This window comes from Coregonus lavaretus (assembly GCF_964263955.1).
Source record: "Coregonus lavaretus genome assembly, chromosome: 2".
NCBI lineage: Eukaryota > Metazoa > Chordata > Actinopteri > Salmoniformes > Salmonidae > Coregonus > Coregonus lavaretus.
Window position 1 is genome coordinate 42,703,736 of NC_139989.1, and position 15,561 is coordinate 42,719,296.

Below are 15,561 nucleotides of genomic sequence, written 5' to 3' on the forward strand. Positions count from 1 at the left end.
ATTGGTTAGAAAGATGGTTCTATACTGAATGTATGTGATAGTCATTGCTAAACAATATGAGTAGTGTAGGTAAGGGATGAAGTTAACCTATAGGAGGATAGCTCTCCACGAGGTTGGTTGGGCATGACCTAACGCGACATACTGTTCAATACTGAGCCATGCTTTCTGTCAAGTGGCGTGTATTGGGACAAGGAAATTCCGATGTAAGGGGGTGATGCTGAACTTTAAAATGTATGTCAAACAAACCAATGATAACAAATTGTTAAAAGTAGTCCTTGTACATAGAGTTGTATGGTTTGTTTGATACAGCAGTCTTAAAATGGACTGCTACCCGATTAAGATGTTAAAACATTTAAACTCCAATTGAACTTTCCTGGCATCTTATTTTCCTCTCTCTCTCAATCCAGTTCTCAGGAGACAGGTCAATGTGTGTAGAGAGAACACATTTGATCAGGTGGAGTCAGGCGTCTACTTCATCGCCCTGGACCACTACACCAATGAGGCAGAGGTCCTCAAGTTTGAACCAAATTTCTGCCCTACCAGAGCTGCCCCGGTCAACTGTAAGTGTTGTTATTGTGAAGTGGAAACGTCTAGGAGCAACAAAGGCTCACAAGCACACAGAACGGGACCGCCGAGTGCTGAAGCGTGTATCGCGTAAAAATTGTTTGTCCTCGGTTGCAATACTCACTCCGAGTTCCAAACTGCCTCTGGAAGCAACGTCAGCACAAGAACTGTTCGTCAGGAGCTTCATGAAATGGGTTTCCATGGCTGAGCAGCTGCACACAAGCCTAAGATCACCATGCGCAATGCCAAGCGTCGGCTGGAGTGGTGTAAAGCTCGCCGCCATTGGACTCTGGAGCAGTGGAAACGCGTTTTCTGGACGAATCTGGGTTTGACGGATGCCAGGAGAACGCCAGCTGCCCCAATGCATGGTGCCAACTGTAAAGTTTGGTGGTGGGGGAACAATGGTCTGGGGCTGTTTTTCATGGTTCGGGCTAGGCCCCTTAGTTCCAGTGAAGGAAAATCTTAATGCTACTGCATACAATTACAGTCTAGACGATTCTGTGCTTCTAAAGTTTAGGGAAGGCCCTTTCCTGTTTCAGCATGACAGTGCCCCCGTGCACAAAGCGAGGTCCATACAGAAATTGTTTGTCGAGATTGTTGTTGAAGAACTTGACTGGCCTGCACAGAGCCCTGACCTCAACCCCATCAAACACCTTTGGGATGAATTGGAACGCCAACTGCGAGCCAGGCCTAATTGCCCAACACCAGTGCCCGACCTCACTAATGCTCTTGTAGCTGAATGGAAGCAAGTCCCCGCAGCGATGTTGCAACATCTAGTGGAAAGACTTCCCAGAAGAGCGGAGGCTGTTATAGCAGCAAGGGGGGGGGGGGACCAACTCCATTAATACCCATGATTTTGGAATGAGATGTTCGACGAGCAGGTGTCCACATACTTTTGGTAATGTTGTGTATGTATCGCTCCACCTTCCTCAAACTCCAGTGCCATACTTTTGTTTACCATTTTACCAATGTCTATGGATTGTACAAGGATTTTAATTTGGGACTTCGACTCCATACTAAATCTAATCAGATCTCCTGTATTGTTCTGCCCTCTATAATTATGCTGATGCCCGACTGTAAAAACCTGGAGATCTTCACTGGTTCTGAGGGAGGTGATGTGGCCACAAACAGTGCCTGGGACACCTTCTAGTGCTACTGCTGTCTGGAGAACAGCCAGAGGGTGGTCAAGACATTTCCCGCAACTTCATCTTTAGTGTGTCAGCTCTGCTGCACCTGAGAGCTAAATTATGGCACCGCACTCCCAACAGTCATGTATGCTTAAACATACTTGTATGCTCATTTATGTGTTTCTGAAAGCAGTTGAAACAATAAAAAAAAATTACATTTACATTTTAGTCATTTAGCAGACGCTCTTATCCAGAGTGACTTACAGTTAGTGAGTGCATACATTTTTCATACTGGCCCCCCGTGGGAATCGAACCCACAACCCTGGCGTTGCAAGCGCCTTTTGTGGGGAAAAACTCATTCTGGCTGCCAAGTTGGTGGGCCTATGCCCTCCACCATTCACTCACTCACTCAGTAACAGCCTGATAGTCAGCAGCAGCAGGTCACAGTGAAATATATATAGTTTTTTAATTAAGAGAAATGCCATGGCCCAAAAACCCAAAGTAGCCCAATTTTTCTGGAAAACTGAAAACATGGCAACACTGTCTGCAGTGCATCACAAACAGAAGGTCCATAATAACCAATCACAACACTAGACTGGCCAATGGCAGGAATTTGTTAGTTCCTCCATCACTGCAGTAAACCCAAAGGTGCCAAAACTTGAGAGAGAGCAATTTGAGAAATTGAGAGCAAATGACAAGTGACTATTGCTGGTGCACAATTTAATGCGCTCAAAACCTTTTTTTTTTACACGTTTGAATCACGTTTCTTTGCTTACAGTTCTATATGTAGTGTTTAATACATTTTTCTTTTTGATCTCTCAAGTTTAATTTGCGCTCTTGACTGGCCTGTGCTCTCGCGGGACCCCTCTGCTCAACCATTTTCTTATCTCTCGACTCACAATGCAGAGGGCTCCGTATAGCTCCGCATTGACATGATTGGTTGACGGTAGGTGGGGGCGGGAGGTCCAGTATAAACACAAACTCACTTCCTTTATAACTTCCTTCACAGCAGCTCTGCTCCGCTTAGCCAAGAAGTATGAAAGCCCTGACGTCTGCGGAGGCTGCATGGCAGTAAATGCTGTACGGCCACTGTACAAATTGACCATGCAGAGCTTTTTACGCACTAATGCCAGATAGCCTAAAATAATGAAAGAAAAACCTTAATGTAGCCTATAGTTATAAATTGCTCAAGAATTATACATTTATGGATATTTTTTAAATGGATTGTTTTCTCTTTATTCAACCTGCCCGCCACCCACCCGCCCTTTATTCACACAATATTCCATGACCCCAAACCATCCTTTCCCCATCGGTCAATGCCCTTCTCTATATAGCCTAAATATTGATGTTATGGATTTTGTGGTGGAACTTTCCCCAAAAATTGCTAACCCCCCAATCCTAACCATCATTTTGTTTGAACAAATACAACAGCTTGTTTCGATGTCTTTATTTTCACTCAGGCAGGAATGTCAGAACACAATCACTTGTATTTAGAAATACCGACTGCCCATGGCTGCGACAACCACTTTCATGAACTTCTGCCAGGTTGCCTGGATTTCAGGAGTGAAAGAGGCTCCGAACTTGGCGGCAATGACAATTGTGAGGACGTCAGCCAACACCTGTGGACAATAAACAAAGAAGGAAGATGTTAAATAAGACTGCCGTTTTTGTTTTACATTTGGAATTAGACGTATTATTCTGAGTGTTACACGTGAATATCAGTGCCTAAAACATTGCGCAAGACAAAAGGCCTACCCTGAAATTGTCAGGGTCGACGAAGAGTTTGTTGGCATGGGTCTCGCTCAGTGACTTGTATGTGGCCAAGATGTTGCCCATGTTCTTCACAGCTTTATCCAGAGCTCCACACACGACCTTGCCGTGAGCAGCAACTTTGGGGTTGCCCATGATTGCAGCGGGAGTGGATATATCTCCGAAAGAGCCGAAATAACGCTGAGTCCAGGGGTAGACGATCAGAACTCTGTCATTGCAAGAACACAGACATATGTGAATTATTATCAAATGCTATTGAAATACCTAATTAATACTCTAACATGCTCAATTCAAACTTAAAAATAGGCCAATCAACTATTATCAATATGAATAGTAGTGATAAGATAATAGAACACGTATAATAGTGTTATAATTACGCATAATCATCTTCACTATAAGATACATTTTACTATGTATTTGAATGAAGCTGAAGCCATGGCCTACCTTCCCAGAGCCAGTGGTCCGAGTTCATTGATATCTACTTTGCCCCACACAGCACTGATGGTGCTCTTCTCGGCGTCTGTCCAGTCAACCATGTCGGTGTTTGTTCTCCGGTTTTGCAACAAGATAAAACAAATTAATGTATTGTGTAGGGAGACACTTTGTATGCAACTTATATTTATGAGTGCTCTCCGCCCACTGGAGGCGGCACATGTGATTGGCTCTGGCAAAGATCAGTATTGGCCATGTGTTTAATAAGCGCTTCAGCTCTTGAACAAAATCCAATCAATCATGTATCTGTTAAAAACGACAGTAAATTATAATGTATTAGTTGTTACAGAATCAATTATGAAGGTTAGATCCTGAAATCATATGTAAATATCTAGATTACCAACGTTTCAAAATTCGTATGATCACAAGCTAAACAGTTTTCTTGATCCAGCTGATGCAAGAATAAAAGCAAGATTATTGCAAAACTATTCAAAATGTCTTCATTGCCGTGTACAAGGCTATTCAAAAAAATAAAAAAAATGTAAGGGATGCAGTCACTTTATTTAATTTTTTAATGAATTTGGTTTACAATTTGGCACCGTTTCTTATCTACTAGAATATTATGCCTTTCTTTTTTATCGGGGTATTCAGACCGGTCCCGCCCATTTTAAGTAATTGATTTCAAGACATTAAATATGATAAGCAGGAATGTCCTGTATTATTTGCAGATAGGTGTGTACCCATGTCCTCGCATGACCTCTGACCTTTTTTCCGATCATCATTCGAAGTCCAATCAACCTTTTAATTGGGGATCATATCAAACTTTAATTGAACAAATGTCAAGTATGTCACCTTGAATAAATATTTTCCAATTGACTGCAGGTCTTTGAAGGTGGAATTAATTTCTAGGTGAATCGTAATGTTAAATAGCAAATTAACTATCAATGAAATATTTTACTATTTTGGCAAAAGCAGCTGCAACTTCAGAATTAGCCTATTGGAAATATATGATCGATTATACAGAAATATTTCGTTCTATGCAACGAAATAAATAATAATTATTATTATGATGTATTATTATTATCTTTATCAATCAAACAAATTGTAAAATTGTTGACATCTCTGGTACAATTTATTTCCATACATTGTTTCACAGTACTGTCATAGGACGAAAACATAAGCTAAAACGTTAATGATGTATATTACTACAAACATAGCCCTCTGACATCTTATGGAAGAGCCTAATATAGAACTTCTAACTTAAAATTTGATAAAGGCCAAGATAACGTTGGATTTTTACCAAGATGGTTGCAGTGGAGGGGGAGTGTACCCTAGTAGCTGGGCGTGTCTGCCGCTCTACGGTAATATAAAGGCACCTAGTTGTATAGGCAGTCATCTTCTTAAGTTCATTTGTTGTAGATTTAATACAGGTAAATCAAAAAGGAGCAAAATGAGTCTGACAGCCAAGGACAAAACTCTGGTCAAGGCCTTCTGGGGCAAGGTTAGTGGAAAGGCAGATGTCGTCGGCGCTGAGGCTTTGGGAAGGTAAGCCTTCTTCAAAAAAGAATTATGAGAATGGTTGTGTTTAAACTATTGACAGCGGTATATTGCCTGCCCTGACCAAGCATTTTAACATACAATAAGTCAACTAATTTGATTACGTTGTAGACAGACGACGTGAGGAGTAAGATACGCGTAATGCTTAAAAGTTAATGCATCTAAATACGCCTAAAATGGTATACAAACTATTTTGCAGGATGCTAACCGCCTACCCCCAGACTAAGACCTACTTCTCCCACTGGGCAGACCTGAGCCCCGGCTCTGCCCCAGTCAAGAAGCATGGAAGCACCATCATGGGTGCAATTGGTAATGCTGTTGGAATGATCGACGACCTCGTCGGTGGACTGAGTGCTCTCAGCGATTTGCACGCATTCAAGATGCGCGTTGACCCTGGCAATTTCAAGGTTTGCACCCAGATAACTTATTATCTTTATATTGATCACACTCGACTTCAACTCTAAGTCTGTTGCTGCCTTAATCCGTCAATATTAACTTTTAAAATCTACCTTTCAGATTCTGTCCCACAACATACTTGTGACCCTGGCTGTTCACTTCCCTGCGGATTTCACTCCCGAAGTGCACATTGCTGTGGATAAATTCCTTGCAGCCTTGTCCGCTGCCCTGGCTGACAAATACAGATAAGACCATCATGAAAGTCCAACATTGGAGTTCAGTTCCTGGTCTGTTGTTATCACAATAAAATAAACGGGCAATTAATTAAGTTATGTTCTGTGTTTGTGTCCTTATTCCACCACATTTCACCATCAATGTCATATTTGAATGTCAGCACTACAACAGGCTAAATACATTAGATTCCCACATTATAAAAAATTGAATGACAAAGGAACGAATGCCTTATAAAAATAGAGTGCTTTAGGCCCACCATGTTGTTTCCCATAACTGTGGATAGCCTATCTAATACGTGTAACATTTATTTTGATGAATGTGGAGTAGTTGCTGAATGGGCTATACTACTAGAGACAGTATAGGCACAATAAAAACTTGGAGATGGATACTATTTATTTCACATGAATTTTAAATATTTAAATTATGATACTTTTGAGTATCCTAATTTGGGTTGTTTTTAACCGAGCATTTTTTAGAGCGTGCCTTGACTTTCTTTCAAACCACTTTGAGCCTCACTGGCAACTCTGATTACGTCAAGCTCATGGTAAGATATCTCATTTCTGACACCAACGCAGCAAATTTGGAGTATTAGAGGGCCACAAAGCTTTGCAGACTTACACTATGAACTGTGCCAATTGTCTGGTCTATTGGTACTGTTTATAGCGTGTTAACTAAGGGTCACTGGTTGCTTAATAGCCTAACTAATTTTAGTTTACAAATGTATTTTCTGTTTTTCGATTAACTAAATACAATTTGAGTAATTAAATGTATTTTTGACACTGGCATTTTGTAGTTTATCTTTGATACATGGTATTTAGGGTATTTTTTATTCAAATACAACAGGTGTAGACCTTACAGTGAAATGCTTACTTACAAGCCCTTAACCAACAATGCAGTTTTAAGAAAGAATACTTAAAAAAATAAGAAATAAAAGTAACAAATAATTAAAGCGCAGCAGTAAAATAACAATAGCGAGGCTATATACACTCTAAAAATTAGGGGTTCAACAAGGGTTCTTTTAAGATCCTCAAAGTTCTTAGAAGAACTTTAAGGTTCTTGGCACTGAAAATTGCCCCCAAAAGGTTATTCCAAGAACCCCATAGGAGGTGGGGTTCATCGAGGAACCTCATTAGTTGGTGGGGGTTCTTGCAGGAACCTAACTGCCCAACTGAAATATTTGGATTTGAAGGACAGCAGGTTCAGGCAGGTAACGAAACATTTTAAGATCTCCTAAATTTTAGGTAAGGGCTGTCCCTTGTATGATGTAAATTGATATTGTTTTATGATGATACCATCTATCTTTTCATATTTGTGCAAATCTTTCCAAAACAGAAAATGGACCCAATTCAATGGATATCAATCAACAAAGCGATGAGAATATGTATGCTATAAGATTATGTTGAAGGCTAGCTGTATTGGGTGCAGATTAATGAACTGCTCACTTTTGTGTCTGTGTCTGCAGGTATACAGACGTATGTCAATTGGTATTAGTATGTTATGCAGATCACATGTACCATCCTCCTCCCTTACCTCTTCAATGAAAATCCCATAGGCCTCTACATTATGGACAAGGTATGTGTATGAAAACCATTATCAAAACGGTTTTTTTTTTCATTCACATTTACCACAAAATCCAAGGTATGAATACTGTTGTGTGCATGTTTTGTTAAACATCTGTATAATTACAATTTTTTGGATTCACAGACTTCACCCTCCCTACACCTCTGATTAATATAACAGGAAAGCTGTTCGATCACCATGCACTGCAAAATCATTATTGGCTATGTATACGGAGAACATCAATACATTAACATCAACATGCCAGAGGATATACCCATTGGACTTGGGGCTCTGTTGGGAGTTTACCTCATGTTTGGATTATTTTATTCTGCTTTCCCACTAAAATCATAATGAACACTGACAACTAAAATATTGTGTTATTGTTGTTATTGTTATGCGTATTATTATTATTAATAATAATAATAATAGGGGAGGGGGGGTAGTTCAAACATTTACCCCAAAAGGTTCTTCAAATGGTTATTTGAGGATCCATTGAAAGGGGTTCTTCGAATAACTTATAGGGGTTCCCCCACAGTTTCAATTTGAAGAACCCCTAAAGGATCCTCCTGGAGTCTGGGTAGCCATTTGATTAGATGTTCAGGAGTCTTATGGCTTGGGGGTAGAAGCTATTTAGAAGCCTCTTGGACCTAGACTTGGCACTCCGGTACCGCTTGCCGTGCAGTAGCAGAGAGAATAGTCTATGACTAGGGTGGCTGGAATCTTTGCCAATTTTTAGGGCCTTCCTCTGACACCGCCTGGTATAGAGGTCCTGGATGGCAGGAAGCTTGGCCCCAGTGATGTACTGGGCCGTATGCACTACCCTCTGTAGTGCCTTGCGGTCGGAGGCCGAGCAGTTGCCATACCAGGCAGTGATGCAACCAGTCAGGACGCTCTCGATGGTGCAGCTGTAGAACCTTTTGAGGATCTGAGGACCCATGCCAAATCTTTTCAGTCTCCTTAGGGGGAATAGGTTTTGTCGTGCCCTCTTTACGACTGTCTTGGTGTGCTTGGACCATGTTGGTTTGTTGGTGATGTGGACACCAAGGAACTTGAAGCTCTCAACCTGCTACACTTCAGCCCCGTCGATGAGAATCACTGTTCTGAAGTCCAGAAGCTCTTATCGGTCATAAGAGACGGTAGCAGCAACATTATGTACAAAATAAGTTACAAACAATGCGAAAAAACAAACAAAATAGCGCAGTTGGTTAAGAGCCCATAAAACAGAAGCCATCCCCTCCAGCGCCATTGTAATATACATTTTATTAAAGTATCTTTGCCCATCTCTGCAGATATATGTCTGTAAGTTAAAAGGTTTTATTATTTCCTACAAATGTGTATTGTTTTCACTTTATGTGAAGTGAAATTTGGTGAGATGTAGGCTTGTACATTTAGATTTACATTTAAGTCATTTAGCAGACGCTCTTATCCAGAGCGACTTACAAATCGGTGCATTCAATTTAGGATAGCCAGTGGGACAACCACCCCCTTTTTTTTTTATAGTGGGGGGGTAGAAGGATTACTGTTATACTATCCCAGGTATTCCTTAAAGAGGTAGGGTTTCAAGTGTCTCCGGAAGGTGGTCAGTGACTCCGCTGTCCTGGCGTCGTGGGGGAGCTTGTTCCACCATTGGGGTGCCAGAACAGCGAATAGCTTTGACTGGGCTGAGCGGGAACTGTGCTTCCGTAGAGGTAGGGGGGCTAGCAGGCCAGAGGTGGATGAACGTAGTGCCCTTGTTTGGGTGTAGGATCAGAGCCTTAAGGTAAGGAGGTGCCGTTCCCCTCACAGCTCCGTAGGCAAGCACCATGGTTTTGAAGTAGATGCGAGCTTCAACTGGAAGCCAGTGGAGTGTGCGGAGGAGCGGGGTGACATGAGAGAACATGGGAAGGTTGAACACCAGACGGGCTGCAGCGTTCTGGATAAGTTGTAGGGGTTTAATGGCACAGGCAGCTCAGCCAACAGCGAGTTGCAGTAATCCAGACGGGAGATGACAAGTGCCTGGATTAGGACCTGTGCCGCTTTCTGTGTCAGGTAGGGTCGTACTCTGCAAATGTTGTAGAGCATGAACCTGCAGGATCGGGTCACCGCTTTGATGTTAGCAGAGAACGACAGGGTGTTGTCCAGGGTCACGCCAAGGTTCTTTCCACTCTGGGAGGAGGACACAATGGAGTTGTCAACCGTGATGGCGAGATCATGGAGCGGGCAGTCCTTCCCCGGGAGGAAGAGCAGCTCCGTCTTGCCGAGGTTCAGTTTGAGGTGGTAATCCGACATCCACACTGATATGTCTACCAGACATGCAGAGATGCGATTCACCACCTGGTTATCAGAAGGGTGAAAGGAGAAAATTAGTACTAGTGGGATGGTCTCTCGGGCTTTTCTTGTGCGGCTTGTTCCTGATTGGTTTTACGCACAGGCTTGGTTTTACGCGCAGATTTACGCACGCATGCATAACTTGAGAGACAAAAGATTTATCATGAGAGTTTCAATCCATATGCAGTTTTGCACAGGTTTGATGGGATTACCTGAATTTATGCAATAAATCTTTTTTTATTTTAAAAACGTTTTACCCCTTTATTCTCCCCAATTCCGTGATATCCAGCTGGTAGTTACAGTCTTGTCCCATCGCTGCAACTCCAGTACGGACTCGAGAGAGGCGAAGGTCGAGAGCCATGCGTCCCCAGAAACATCGAACCATGATCTGTAGTGACGCCTCTAGCACTGCGATGCAGTGCCTTAGACCGCTGCGCCACTACGGAGGCAGCAATAATTCTTGCAGCACTATTTTGTATTTTACTCACCGTCACCGGATTTGTTTGAATAAATCCATGCATCAGTTGCCCTCATTTTGCAAGATGGCGTGGTCTGTCACATTGCTGTGGATAACTCCGGTGACGTGAGGGCAACGCTCCCAAATCATATTTTAAATGGATTGTGTTAGGCTACTCAATGTGTTTCAAATAATTTTACATGATTGGGGTATGACATTTAAAATGTTGCTAAAAAGATTGACTTAAATGGGTTTTTAGGTCCAACATTTTTTAAAGCATTTGTTGTCAGTGGATTGCAGTCATTCTAAGGAAATACATATTTACATATCTAAAACAAAGAAAATAAATATCTAAATATACTGTAGCAAACAATAAGCAAACATTATGTGATGGTCGGCAGGTAGCCTAGGGGTTAAGAGTGTTGGCCCAGTAACCGAAAGGTCATGTGTGCCCTTGAGCAAGGCACTTAACTTTAATTGCTCCTGTACGTCGCTCTGGATAAGAGCGTCTGCTAAATGTAAAAAATGTGATCATCTGTCCACGCTTTGGAAATAATTTATTTTTCAAATTTGAAGATGTGTAGGCTAGGCCTATACATGTGCATCGCTTATTCGAACCCAATGAAGGCCTAACTAGAAACCAATTGCCATCAGTAAAATTACAGGAGAGAGTTTTCCATAAAAAAACAACACTTCAAAAACATAAATGCTTTTAAATTGATTTTATTATTTCAATATGTGTAGCTATGGCACAGCTTACAGCCTAACAGACTGGAGTTGGAGTGTCATCTCTCTTCCATATTGATGCTGTCGAGTGATGCTCTAGTGGTACTGTCTGCCGAGAGCGGACACAACTACAGCCAGGAACTTCTGGAAGGCTTCCTGAGTATCAGCAGTGAAACCGGCGGGACCGAGCTTGGCGGCCACGCACACGGTGATGCAGTCGGCGAGGAGCTGTGGAGAGGGGACCGTACAACAACCACATGGAGAATGAAATATTGGAATAAGCTTTACATCGGCTCATTACGCTATTTAATGAAAAAATACTATTTATTTTTGTATTTTGTTTTAGTTTGCTAAAGTTTAATACTCACCCTGAAGTTGTCGGGATCCACGTGCAGTTTCTCCGAGTGCATCACACTCAGTGCAGTATAGGTGTTTTTGATGTCATCCAGGTTCTGCACAGCTCTGTCCAGTCCGTGCATCACGGTCTTACCGTGCTTGGCCACGGCGGGGTTACCCATGATGGCAGCGGGTGTGGACAGGTTGCCGAAGGTGCTGAAGTGCCTCTGAGTCCATGGAGACACGATCAGAAGTCTAAAAAGAAATAAAACAGGCTGTAATTACAATTTACATTTACATTTACATTTACATTTACATTTACATTTACATTTACATTTACATTTCTCCCGAGTGGCGCAGTGGTATAAGGCACTGCATCGCAGTGCTAGCTGTGACACTAGAGATCCTGGTTCGAATACAGGCTCTGTCGTAGCCGACCGGGAGACCCATGGGGCGGCGCACAATTCGTCCAGGGTAGGGGAGGGAATGGCCGGCAGGGATGTAGCTCAGTTGGTAGAGCATGGCGTTTGCAACGCCAGGGTTGTGGGTTCGTTTCCCATGGGGGGGGGGTATAAAAAAATAATGTATGCACTCACTAACTGTAAGCAGACGCTCTTATCCAGAGTGACTTACCCAATTAGGGTTTAGTGCCTTGCTCAAGGGCACATCGTCAGATTTTTCACCTAGTCAGCTCGGGATTAGAACCAGCGACCTTTCGGTTACTGGCACAACGCTCTTAACCACTTAGCTACCTGCCGCCCAATCGCACCAAAGGTGAACACCGCGATTTCCTACTACGCAATTAGTGCTAAATAGCCTAGGTAGTGTTATTATTTAATGATATCCACATAAATATTACAAGAATGTACCTGGCCAGGGCCTGGGGTCCGATCTCATCCACGCTGATCTTTCCCCACAGGCCTACGATGGCACTGCGCTCAGCATCTGTCCAGTCGACCATATTGACGTTGTTTGTTGATTTCCGTTGGTACTTGCAAAATGTTCCAAGGGATCCCTGAGCTTTTTGTCTCCGGGGACGTCCAATTTATTGATGTTCAGCATCTCCGCCCTGAACAAAACACAGAAAATGATTGGATGAATGTCTTGAGGGGGCAAGGTCCTCCGGTGAGGCACAAATCGGCATTGTGCCAACTTCATCCCACCTTTAAAGAATTTGCTTGGTCATTTAGGCGTTGCCAAATTCAAATGATTACGGATGAAATAAACAAGTCATGATTAGCCTTCATAAACACATTGAGAGCTTGGGACTATAAGATTCTATCGGCATTTTTGTCAAAAGTTATTGAGTTATTGACGTAGCCTTGTTCTGTTCAATGTTCTCTACATACTGTATATAGTACTTAATACCCCAATTCATATAGTTAAGTTCAAAAGAATACAAGATAATAAATTGGTGACACCATTCAAACCAATGAGGGTTCGGAACTTTAATGCCAATTATCTCAGGATAGAACCTTATTTAGCCCTAAATTCTCTTTTAATATATTGTTGTAATATTCACATTGAATTGCAATATTATCTTTATAAAATGCTAATTATTGATGGAAGTGTTTATGTAGGGTCTCATAAAAAATAAATAAAAAATAACTAAATTGGGAGTAAACTATTAAAGAAAGAGCATGACTCAAAATGTGTTTTATCTTCATATTCAGACGGCCCCACCCATTTGATAGTTGCATATTTCTGTTTTTTTTTAAATGATTCATCGAAATGTCAGATGGGGAAAAGTCGTTTTTATAGGCCTTCATCAGGGGAATTACATGATAAGTTCTAACTGGACACTATTCAATTAGGATATTAGCCTATTTAATTAAATGAAACTACAGCTTTTTGTTTAATTCCTCTGAAATACAATGCACGTAGCCTATATATTGTTACAACGATTTGTGATAGGCCCAGGCTACGCTTTGCAACCAGAACAAAACCTTTCCGATTATCAGGCCTATAATTTGTCTTAGTATTTATGTGTTAACTGTGAATATTGACTATATAGGCCAAATTGGACACTTCTTCATTTGATTGCTAGTTGCCAATCCGATCATGTTGCAAATATTTGTCAGTGTTGGGGAAACTACTCTGAAAATATCGTTTACCAAGCTAGCAATTACTTCACACTGGAAGAAATTAAGCTACAATAAAGCTACCCTTAAGAAAAATAGAAAGTTACTTTGGCAAAGTAGCTCACTATCCAAACTACTTCGTGAAAAATGATCATATGTAAATCTGAAATGCCATTGAGTAAAAATTGCAAGTCAGATCACTTTGGGGTAATATGTTGACAGTGTGTATTTTAGCCTATTAACACAAAAACGATGTTTCAAGTCAGAATTAGGAAGGTATAATGCCAAAAAAAGGAAATGATTGCCTACTTCATCCATATTTTATTTTATTTTGCAAAAAAAGCAGTGTGTAGTTCCAGTAGTTAGCTGCTACATGACAAAAAAAAGTAGTTAACTACCAAGCTACTGCAAAATGTATTTTAATTACTAGTTGAAGTACATGCAGTCCACGACTCCCCAACACTGTCTTTTGTACAGAATCACATAGCCTATACTCACCAGTGAGTGCTGCAATATTGGACCTTACGACTAAACCTTAATTGTAAAGAAAATATTGAGGTATTAAGTGTTTCAGAAACACTTTGTTATTCAATCTATATGAAATAAATACATGCAATGTTATGACAGTATTTTTAAAAACGAAATTATTATGTGCAAATGTCATATTTTGGGCACTACACGAATTGGCTCAGTTCCATAAAGTATAAAAAAACATGAATCATGTCTTGGGAAAATGCCCAATCAGAGGAGGAGCGGAGATTATATCGGGGTGTGCCTTCTCTCATGCCTCAATAAAAACAGCCTCTGAGAAGTATACCCTCACACGCTTCTTTTCTTAGCATCCTCATTTAAGTGGATAAACGGACAAGACAGCTATGAGTCTCTCAGCCAAGGACAAAGCCAACGTGAAGGCCATCTGGGGCAAGATCCTCCCTAAATCCGATGAGATTGGAGAACAGGCTCTTTCCAGGTAATTACATAACGATGTATGATAAATTATATAAGGACATGTTTATTCAAATTATTAACACATAACTCCTCAGTCAATTCTATGGAAGCTATGAATGCGTAGCCTATCTCAGCAAAAATATGGACGGGATCCCCGACCGTGTGAATTATTATTTAAGATGAATTTTGGCTCACCTGATTTCTAATGTCCACGACAGGATGCTCGTCGTCTACCCCCAGACCAAGGCTTACTTCTCCCACTGGGCTTCCGTGGCCCCCGGTTCCGCTCCAGTGAAGAAGCACGGCATCACCATCATGAATCAGATCGATGAATGTGTTAACAACATGGACAATCTCTTTGGTTTCTTGTCCAAGCTCAGTGAACTGCACGCCACCAAGCTGAGGGTGGACCCCACCAACTTCAAGGTAAGAGAATAAGACTGGAAAGAACACACACAAAAAATCGGAGTTTTTACCTGTGTGAAGGTGAAATAATCTATTCCCTTTTCATTTGCAGATCCTGGCTCACAACCTGATTGTGGTCGTTGCCGCCTACTTCCCCGCCGAATTCACCCCCGAGATCCATTTGTCCGCGGACAAGTTCCTGCAGCAACTGGCTCTGGCCCTGGCCGAGAAGTACCGCTAAACGGGAGTTCAGCTGTTAAACTGTCATCCGAGCTACAAGCTCTCAGTCTCACGTCAGAATTAGACGTTCATCCATGTTTCTCAAATGTAATGTCCTTCTGTAATTGACACTGACAATAAACCTAATTGAAACTCATACCGAGGTGTTTGTTTGTCATTTTCGTTGTCTCACATTCAGAGGGGTCATACCCATAGGGGGCCCCTCAGATTTGTCCTCTTAAAAAAAATAATAATGATAAGAATAATAATATTTTTTTCTCTGTAATACTACTAGCCACTTAGCAATTGTATGAAGTTGGCTTTAGCTAGCTCAGACGGGTTCCCAATCTCCCAAACTCATTATCTACCAATAAGTCATTTCAGGCTATCAATCAAGTTAGAGAAGCATGCTTGTCTAACTATCTTAGCTGGCATGCCTGCT

General features: G+C 41.5%; 4 protein-coding genes across 4 annotated transcripts; 2 read left to right on the forward strand and 2 right to left on the reverse strand.

Moving 5' to 3' along the window:
• Positions 1-3,123: 3,123 nt before the first annotated feature.
• LOC311105966 (hemoglobin subunit beta-1) lies at positions 3,124-4,046 on the reverse strand. The gene is made up of 3 exons (XM_084148210.1): positions 3,906-4,046; positions 3,447-3,669; positions 3,124-3,310 (listed from the first exon to the last, which is right to left on the reverse strand). Exons 1-3 carry the CDS (start codon positions 3,995-3,997, stop codon positions 3,182-3,184), a joined length of 444 nt encoding a protein of 147 aa, XP_084004336.1. The 5' UTR covers positions 3,998-4,046; the 3' UTR covers positions 3,124-3,181.
• A 1,255-nt stretch (positions 4,047-5,301) lies between these two features.
• On the forward strand, positions 5,302-6,178 carry LOC311105982 (hemoglobin subunit alpha). The gene is made up of 3 exons (XM_084148233.1): positions 5,302-5,438; positions 5,650-5,857; positions 5,967-6,178. The coding sequence occupies exons 1-3, from the start codon at positions 5,344-5,346 to the stop codon at positions 6,093-6,095; spliced, it is 432 nt and encodes a 143-aa protein (XP_084004359.1). The 5' UTR covers positions 5,302-5,343; the 3' UTR covers positions 6,096-6,178.
• A 4,944-nt stretch (positions 6,179-11,122) lies between these two features.
• LOC311105957 (hemoglobin subunit beta-like) lies at positions 11,123-12,492 on the reverse strand. The gene is made up of 3 exons (XM_084148198.1): positions 12,336-12,492; positions 11,499-11,721; positions 11,123-11,358 (listed from the first exon to the last, which is right to left on the reverse strand). Exons 1-3 carry the CDS (start codon positions 12,425-12,427, stop codon positions 11,227-11,229), a joined length of 447 nt encoding a protein of 148 aa, XP_084004324.1. The 5' UTR covers positions 12,428-12,492; the 3' UTR covers positions 11,123-11,226.
• Positions 12,493-14,362: 1,870 nt separating this feature from the next.
• On the forward strand, positions 14,363-15,276 carry LOC311105977 (hemoglobin subunit alpha-4). Its single transcript, XM_084148222.1, has 3 exons — positions 14,363-14,517; positions 14,714-14,921; positions 15,013-15,276. Exons 1-3 carry the CDS (start codon positions 14,423-14,425, stop codon positions 15,139-15,141), a joined length of 432 nt encoding a protein of 143 aa, XP_084004348.1. The 5' UTR covers positions 14,363-14,422; the 3' UTR covers positions 15,142-15,276.
• The last annotated feature ends 285 nt before the right edge of the window (positions 15,277-15,561 follow it).

Coding starts and splice junctions, on each gene's coding strand:
- LOC311105966 (XM_084148210.1), bottom strand. CDS start 3,997: ATGGTTGACTGGACAGACGCCGAGAAGAGCACCATCAGTGCTGTGTGG. Junction 3,670..3,905: donor GGACCACTGGCTCTGGGAAG/GTAGGCCATGGC, acceptor TTGCAATGACAG/AGTTCTGATCGTCTACCCCT. Junction 3,311..3,446: donor TCGACCCTGACAATTTCAGG/GTAGGCCTTTTG, acceptor TATTGTCCACAG/GTGTTGGCTGACGTCCTCAC.
- LOC311105982 (XM_084148233.1), top strand. CDS start 5,344: ATGAGTCTGACAGCCAAGGACAAAACTCTGGTCAAGGCCTTCTGGGGC. Junction 5,439..5,649: donor GGCGCTGAGGCTTTGGGAAG/GTAAGCCTTCTT, acceptor ACTATTTTGCAG/GATGCTAACCGCCTACCCCC. Junction 5,858..5,966: donor TTGACCCTGGCAATTTCAAG/GTTTGCACCCAG, acceptor TCTACCTTTCAG/ATTCTGTCCCACAACATACT.
- LOC311105957 (XM_084148198.1), bottom strand. CDS start 12,427: ATGGTCGACTGGACAGATGCTGAGCGCAGTGCCATCGTAGGCCTGTGG. Junction 11,722..12,335: donor GGACCCCAGGCCCTGGCCAG/GTACATTCTTGT, acceptor ATTTCTTTTTAG/ACTTCTGATCGTGTCTCCAT. Junction 11,359..11,498: donor TGGATCCCGACAACTTCAGG/GTGAGTATTAAA, acceptor CCCTCTCCACAG/CTCCTCGCCGACTGCATCAC.
- LOC311105977 (XM_084148222.1), top strand. CDS start 14,423: ATGAGTCTCTCAGCCAAGGACAAAGCCAACGTGAAGGCCATCTGGGGC. Junction 14,518..14,713: donor GGAGAACAGGCTCTTTCCAG/GTAATTACATAA, acceptor TGTCCACGACAG/GATGCTCGTCGTCTACCCCC. Junction 14,922..15,012: donor TGGACCCCACCAACTTCAAG/GTAAGAGAATAA, acceptor TTTCATTTGCAG/ATCCTGGCTCACAACCTGAT.